This window comes from Sardina pilchardus, chromosome 17 (assembly GCF_963854185.1).
Source record: "Sardina pilchardus chromosome 17, fSarPil1.1, whole genome shotgun sequence".
Classification (NCBI taxonomy): domain Eukaryota; kingdom Metazoa; phylum Chordata; class Actinopteri; order Clupeiformes; family Clupeidae; genus Sardina; species Sardina pilchardus.
The window spans coordinates 28,873,880-28,881,710 of record NC_085010.1 but is presented as its reverse complement, the minus strand read 5'-3'; the positions used below and the strand labels follow the sequence as shown (position 1 = coordinate 28,881,710).

Sequence of the window (7,831 nt, the reverse complement as noted above, 5' to 3'; positions counted from 1 at the left end):
TCCCTCTCGACCTCACAGTGCATGTGCCACTGAATGAGACTCTTCTGTCACTTTCCATCACTACACTATACAGAATACATTCTGTATTATATTTCCTAGTTCCTGATTTGTCGTATATTAATGTAACCACTTGGTTTAGTTTACCAACTTAAATTATGGGCAAATTACAGTCTAACATCTGACTAAAGTTCAAATACAATATAGGAATCTTGCTGCTACCTGTGACATCACAGAAACTCCATTCTCTGTATTATTGTCAAAATGAGTTGAAGCCCCTATTTTTTAACTAAAGGAATTGAGTTGTGTTGCAAAATCTGTTTGTGAAATGATCATGAGGATGATCCATGCAAAACTATTGATGGGAGTGCTCCCATACATCAAATGATGGCTTTAGTTCATGCTCAAAGCACTGTCTTATAAGGGGTTTTTAATATACATTTTCATAATGCAATTCATTATTTAAAGTCTTTGTTTCTGTCTCAGAGTCTCTGTTGGGGTGAGTGGCCCCCGTAAATGTCTACTGGGGCTACTGTACATACCCACCAAGTTTCAAGTTCCCCGGCGTATTGGTAACCCTGGAATTGTTGACCAAAAAGTGACTTAAAAAAAAACAACAACTTTGACAGCTTGTGGCGGTGATAATAAGTATATCTGAGATCTTTTCAACATTGCCTGGAAGTGGGCATTCCAGGCCAAGCCAGCACAAAAGACACTCTTGAGGCTAGTTCCTCGAGCGTGACGCATGTGTGAGCATTAGTCATTGTTTGTTGAGGCGCTGATTACAGTAATGGAGTAAATGATGGGTGGGCCTCGGTCATAAATCAGATCTGTGCTACACATGTGTTAATCATGTCTTCTCCCACCGACAGCCCAATCTACACAACAAAGTGTCAATATCCCTTCTTCTCTTTTCACACTGCAGGCTGGGGGATTCTCGTGGGGTATCTTGGCCTCTACACGCACACATAGACCGATATGAGCGCCGTGCACTCCGCTTTTGACATTCGATTACATTAGATTCCATTGTTTTCAATACAACCCCCCCACATCACTAGCAAACACTGCTGTTGCTGCCATGTCGATTACAGTTCAGTATTTGTGTTGGTACAGTGTTGGTGCACAGCACTTAGGGCAATGGCTGTGTGTGGAGGCCTTTAATGTGAAAAAGAAAAAGAATGAGCAAAGCAACTTTTCAAGTCAGTTTTGCATGCTGCCATGTCAGCGTCAATGGTTTCTCTGCCCTGCCTCAGGACTGCTTGTAGTAGGAGCATGTCTTAAAGGTGCTATGAAGTAATTTTAGGTTACACTTTACTTTCTGCTCCCTGCTATCTAAATTCAATGATCGAGATCTTCTGATGAGCGTTTGTTGTGTCGACCAGCCATAGGTCACATTCAAGACTCTTTTCCTCAGTGGTTCCTTGTTGGTGGAATGAGTTGTCCAGTGATCTCTGTTCCTGTGATAGTTTTGGGTCTAAAGGCATATCTGCATGTCTTATGTGGTTTGTATATTATAGTATTTAGCTATTTTCATTAAGATATTAGGCTAATTAAATTGATTTTGTTGTTTATTTTTGCCATTCTCCAAATGTAGTATTACCAACTCTTAAATCTTGTCAATTTTAATGATTGTGTCGTTGTTATTTGTAGCATCTGCTAAATACCATAAGCATAAGAGTGACATGACACTCATGAATGTGTCATAAACATTAGAAACAAGTCACAGACACTTCTGTTGTTTGTGTCATTCGGTTTTTGTCATGACAGGTTAGGTTTAGAGTTCATGTATCACATGGGGAGGGGGGGAGGGGGGTTATTTTTGTCTTGACTACTGAATGTTTACATCCTGTGGCATTTCACCTGGACCACTGCTGAAAATGGAGAGGGGGTAAGTGGTGCTAGTTCACTAGCTATACAGATGGTGCACGTTGCAAAATTTGAAGAGATCATGCTCCATTAGCCATTAGATGGTCGTGCCATTTGACGTAAGTTTCTAGTGTGTCAATAACTTCTCTTACTGTAGGTCCAGCAGTTTCTGCTCCTGACAGACGAGGGTGTGGACCAGTTAGTTGTGAGATGACAGGTGTAGTGTGTCACCATGAGAAAGTATGCATCTATGTTTAATGTGCTAATGTTTAAAAGTCTCAGAACCATATAATTAATTGTTTTATCATTCATTATTACTTTTACTTCAATTGTGAGTATCTGACCCATGCTACGCTAAGAGGCTTACAGAGGCTACGTCTCCAAGGGAGTCTTTAGAACACTTAAGTTCTGAAGTCATTTTGCTTGGTTAGGATAATTTGCATGTAGCCTATCTAATTTTAGACAAGCTGTAATCAGAAATCTTTTGCATGCGTATCAGTATCAGTGGTGGATAGAGTACTGAAAATACTCAAGTAAAAACTTACTCAAGTAGAAGTAAAAGTAAAAAGGTGCATTGTTAATCAAGTCACTTTCCATTCTCATATTTTTAAGTTGTATACGAAAGTGCAAAATATGTAACACGGGCAAAAACAGCACTTTCACTTTTTTAATTGGGTAAAGCAGGTTCAAAGGGCCAATCAAGATTTCCAAATTCTTTCATTCTTAACTTGATCTGGATTGGGCCATTTCTAGGCTTTCCCCCCGAAATCGCACTGTTCCTTCTCTAGAGGCCACTGTTCCCATCCTGGCCTACTATCAAATGCGTGAGCTCTACAGAAAGCTCAGACCGTAGTTTCTTTAAAAAAAAAAAAAAAAAAACAATCAGGATAGGTGTGCAAAGTGCCATAGAGCTACAGAATAGAATATTGTTGTCATTTCTTACGGATAACCCGCATCTCTGAACTGACCACATATCAGCCCTCTAGGTCACTTGAATGGTCTTAGAAACACTGAGCCCTAGCTCAAGGTCTTGTGAAGCTTTGTGCAAGGATAGACCAATATAGAATGAAAAATTAGTACCTTGGACCATTATTTGCTAAGGTATGCTCATGTGTTTTGTAAAATGTCTATGGAAACTTGGTTAACCAAAATGCATACAGCATACTGACAATAAAAGCCTTACTGTGTGGCAACCTCTTGGTGTAGAAGCATATTCCTGGTCTCAAATGACACTCTGAGGTTTCTAATAGCCTACTTGGATTGTATGTCAGAGGTTTTGATATAGAATGACTGCACATCATATGGAATAATTGCACAATAGTCACTATTTTTGCATTTTCTTTGCTGGTTCAATGGGTGTGCATAAGATGGGCTATACATATGCAGAACTACAGTAATATTGGAAAAAACAACATGAATGTTCAATTTGTATGGATTCCTGTGAATATTTCAGTACCCAAAATGCATCTACTTATTGCAAAGGATACACAATTCTGGAGGGGGTAGCAGGGGGGAGGTGTGCTGTGGAAAGCACATTGTTCCATAAACTACTCCGACTAATATTGCTTGCTTTTTATAGGCTATTCCGGTCTGCTTATGTTTATGTAAAGCACATTGAATGACCTGTGTATGAAATGCGCTATGTAAATAAAGTTGACTTGACTTGCATATGGTTCACCCAGGACTACTCCCACTATCTACCCCTCACTTCACCTGTACCCTCTCTCCATTTCCCCTCCATCTCACAATGGACACATTCAATAACCTTAATGGCAAACAAAACGCTTTGCAAATGTTGATCTAAGAGCAGCCGTCAACAAGCTGTTTGTCTGAAAGTTCTCACTGTACAGTATACAAGGTAGTGTGTTTGACTCAGTCATCACTGTGTATTGTGGTCTAACAAGAACTACCGGTGTCTTCGCAGAGATGCTTCTGGCTCTCTCTCCTGCCAATTTAGGGCTGATTTGTGGTGTAAAGATATTGACCAAACAAATTTAGTTGGAAGTAAATGGAAAAAGCACTGTGGTAAGTATAGTTGATTGGCTCAAACGCTTACAATAATGAGTAGAGGAACAGTTTTTAAAAGGGATGTAAAGGAGTACTCATTGCGTGAAAAGAAGCCAGAGGTGGAAAAGTCCAGCTTCAGTGAGTAAAAGTCCTACCTACCACATATCTGTGCCAACCATGTATTCAAATCAGCTGATTCTAATTAGCACAAGTCTTCAGCCAGGGCGTGCAGCTATATTGATGAGATCACCTGTGCTAAGTGCTCAGGTAGAACCAAAACCTGATCGGACTTTTACTTTCTGAAGCTGGAGTTTTCAACCTCTGGAAAAAGCTTTTTTGTGTTACAAGTAGGCCTAGTTGTGTTACTACCCATCACACCCAGAGGTACCTTATCACCTCTGAATCAACAGTTCTGTCACCACATTAGATTATGTTAGGGCACCCAGTTCTCCACAAAGTTGCTTATATACTTTGGCTGTGTCATCCTTTGTTTGGACCCATATTATTGTACATTTCTCTAGAGAGAGAGAAAAAAGGCTTCCTTAACTTTATGGGCAGTGTTCTGCAATAGAACAGAAACAAAGCCAACGTTCTTCACCTTCCAGTTTATGTGGGAATCTTCAAACACACCAGGATTATAAAAAAGATTTTATTTTTGTCAATAACATAGAAAAAACAATATATTGAGTATATACAGTTACATGAACATACAGTATACATATTTCAGAGTGCAAAATAACTATCATGTTTATGATTTTAATCTTGTCTTTCCTTGTCGCATCCAACAGTACTTTTCTGAAGGCGACATCAGAGAAATACTCCAACATACATATTGTATGTATGAAGGCATTCAATCTGGCAATGTGTTCAACATCCACACCAGTTAGGATCTGCAAGATAGAAACATGTATTTATTAACACATTTTTGGTCAATTTCACAGTCTCTATCACAATCTCTATATTTGAAGCAGCATCATAGGTTTTAGCTGCCTACCTAAGAGTTATGCAACATCCTCACAAACACCACAAACTGCCAAGTGACAATGATGGAAGCTTGCTAGAATGCTAATGGTGTAATATTGCTGCTGATGTCACGTCATGGTGTAAAACTAGTCATTTTCATGGTTTGTGAACCAAGCCACAAGCCTGGGAATGGCCATTGTGTTTATTCGTTTTAAAGATGATGACAAATGATGTTTGTGTGTTATTTTTATATCAGTTACTTGGAATGTAAGCTGGTTTATATAGTGGGTTATAATGTGTCTTATCATTGAAATGGTTTACCTGTAACATCAATTGTTTTAGTTGCTCCTACAAGCTTCCCAGAGACAACATTCTGTGCTATACATACTAGGGTTTCAGTTGCCACATATTTACTGATGGTGAGGTCCACCGTACTACCACTTAAAGTTCTCCCATAGACCTCCCATGTGTAAACGCAAGATGGGCTACAGACGGCTGAACACTCAAAAGTGGCCTTGACCCCAACTTGTACTGAGTTTGGTCCAGAGATAATGACATTCTTTGGGCCATCTGCAAGAAATGTAGTTGTTGGAGGAAAGAAAGAAAGAAAGAAAAAAAAACTGTGGCTTAAACATGTACTCCAAAATGGTAGACTGTAACATTCATATGACAGAAACGGCTTTAATTTAATTTAATTAATTGTAAGTGAAATATGTGGCTATGTGCATGTGTATTAACTATTTCTTAAGTTTCACTTTACTGACTATAGGGTGTCTAAAAGCATTTTTTCAATCAGAAAAAATCCAACTTACCAATCAATTCAATGTTTGTCTCCACAACGGTAGTGTTTTGGGTAAGTGGATTATACGCCGCACACGCAAGCACACCTACATCAGACGCATCTACTGAGCTGATGGAGAAGTTGGCATCTCCGGTTTCCATGTTACCATTTAAAAACCACTCGTAGTCACATGCTGGATTGCACTGAGCTGAGCAGTAAAATGTGGCAGAATTCCCCGGGAGGAGGAGTGTAGTCTTCCCAACTGCTCTGTCACCAGATACAGTGATCTCCGCATGCAGTGGCCCATCTATAGAAAGGACAGGACAACAGACCAGGACAAAGGAATACGGTGTAAGAGACACAAACCAATGGCTACTGGTTCTATGTAAAATCTCGCTAGCATGTGATTACAAGCATCCCTTTCGCATAAGGAACATGTTCTGAAGAGCAGATTGAATTGCCAAGGCATGAGGCTACATTGGCATAGGTTGCTATTATATTAGGGAAAAAACATAGTGTCAATCCACATAATCTATGCATTTAATTCTATTTTACTCACAGATGACCTCCACTTTATAGGGAACTCCAGGGACGACACTTCCTTGCTCGTTGGCAACACACTGATATACGCCTGTGTCAGAGTTACTGAGCAGATCAAACGTAAGGATAGCATTATTATCAGAAAGTTGGACTCTGCCACTTGTGGACAATGCATTCCCATCCTTGGTCCACTGAATATTAGCATTTTGAGGTGCCCCAACACACTTCAGGGCATAGGAGCTATCTGCAATAGGTGGTGTTGAACTAATGGGGAGAACAGAGATTGGATCTGGTGGAAAGAGAAGGATAGGCTGTCATGACTGATCTCTGAGAGGACTGTGACATGAAGAAAAGTGGCCATGGTAACATATCAAGTTTTCATTAACTGCACATTTTAATTGCTCACCAGTCACATGGATAATCATTGTCTTGTTTTCGGTCTTGCCAGTCAGAACGTTCACCGCTGTACACTCTATGGACTCATTTTTATGAAAGTTACTCATTTGGACGACCAGCTTGTCTGCCATCAGTGGCTTCTCTAGCTTCAGGATGGGCACACGTGCTTCGTCTCCAGTATAGGTTTTGTCTCGGTAATGCCAGATGTAGTTGCATGTGGGATTGCAATTGGCAAAACAGTAGAAGGTAACTGTGTCCCCTACCATCGCAGATGTCGGACCACTCATGTATATGCTCTTAGGCCCCTCTGAGGAACATCAAACACATGAACAACTTATTTTCCATCTGCTTTGCCAAACAGACAGAAAATCCTTTTTTTTTTTTTTACTTTCTTTGTTTCTGTGTGAGCACAATGCTTGTTCATATTTATAGTTGAGTGGCATAAGCATGCTAGGGTGATTTGTGTGTGTGTACATGTTTAAAATATCAATGCGATTCTTGCATAGACTAATTACATGTTAAAAGCATTTACTTACGTGCCACATAAAGTTGAATGCTGGCTTCCACAAAAAGCTTAGAGAGAGTGTTTTCAGCCTTACAAAATATATTCTCCATTTGGGACTGGAGTGGTGTGGTGTAGTGAAGTTCATTGCTGGTGCCTTCTGACAGTGCTGATGATGATGCTGGGTTAGCAGCGTACCAAGCATATGTACAGGAAGGGTAGCAGTCCACAGAGCACACAAATGTAGATGGAACTCCATTCAACAGATATTGAGGTCCATTAACACGGATATGGGAAGGTCCCTCTGCAATGTACACATGTGAAGAAACAAGGATCGACAGTGCAACCTTGTAAGCTAAAATAATCAGCATTGTTATACTCTCAGAAATACAGGCTTACAATTTAAAGTCCACAAGTGAAAACAGGCTCAAAAGAATGGCTGTTACTTAAGTGCCATTGTAAAGATCAAATGCCCAAGCGACAGGTTCATTAAATGATGTACACTGGGTTATAGTAATGTGCTGACACACTATTGCATTTTACTTTAATAGTAAGGCCATGCTATAGGTGACACAGCCCATGCAGTACAGTACATAAACGTTTCCTTGTCATTGTAAGGTATTTCACTCTTTTAACATGAGCCTCATGGCTCCAGAACGTGCCCACCCATCACCCAGCACTGTACCTGCCAATTGTATCGTCTGGCTAGCAGAGGCGCTCTTTCCAGTGGTGGGATTCGTCGCCACACAGGTGAGCACTTTTGAGGGTGCAATACTTTG

At 40.2% G+C, this 7,831-nt stretch overlaps 1 protein-coding gene across 1 annotated transcript; it reads right to left on the bottom strand.

Annotated features, from left to right (window-relative positions):
• Positions 1-4,630: 4,630 nt before the first annotated feature.
• On the bottom strand, positions 4,631-6,681 carry LOC134062043 (carcinoembryonic antigen-related cell adhesion molecule 5-like). The gene is made up of 5 exons (XM_062517915.1): positions 6,561-6,681; positions 6,174-6,443; positions 5,646-5,921; positions 5,155-5,403; positions 4,631-4,760 (listed from the first exon to the last, which is right to left on the bottom strand). Exons 1-5 carry the CDS (start codon positions 6,679-6,681, stop codon positions 4,738-4,740), a joined length of 939 nt encoding a protein of 312 aa, XP_062373899.1. The 3' UTR covers positions 4,631-4,737.
• Between the last annotated feature and the right edge of the window lie 1,150 nt (positions 6,682-7,831).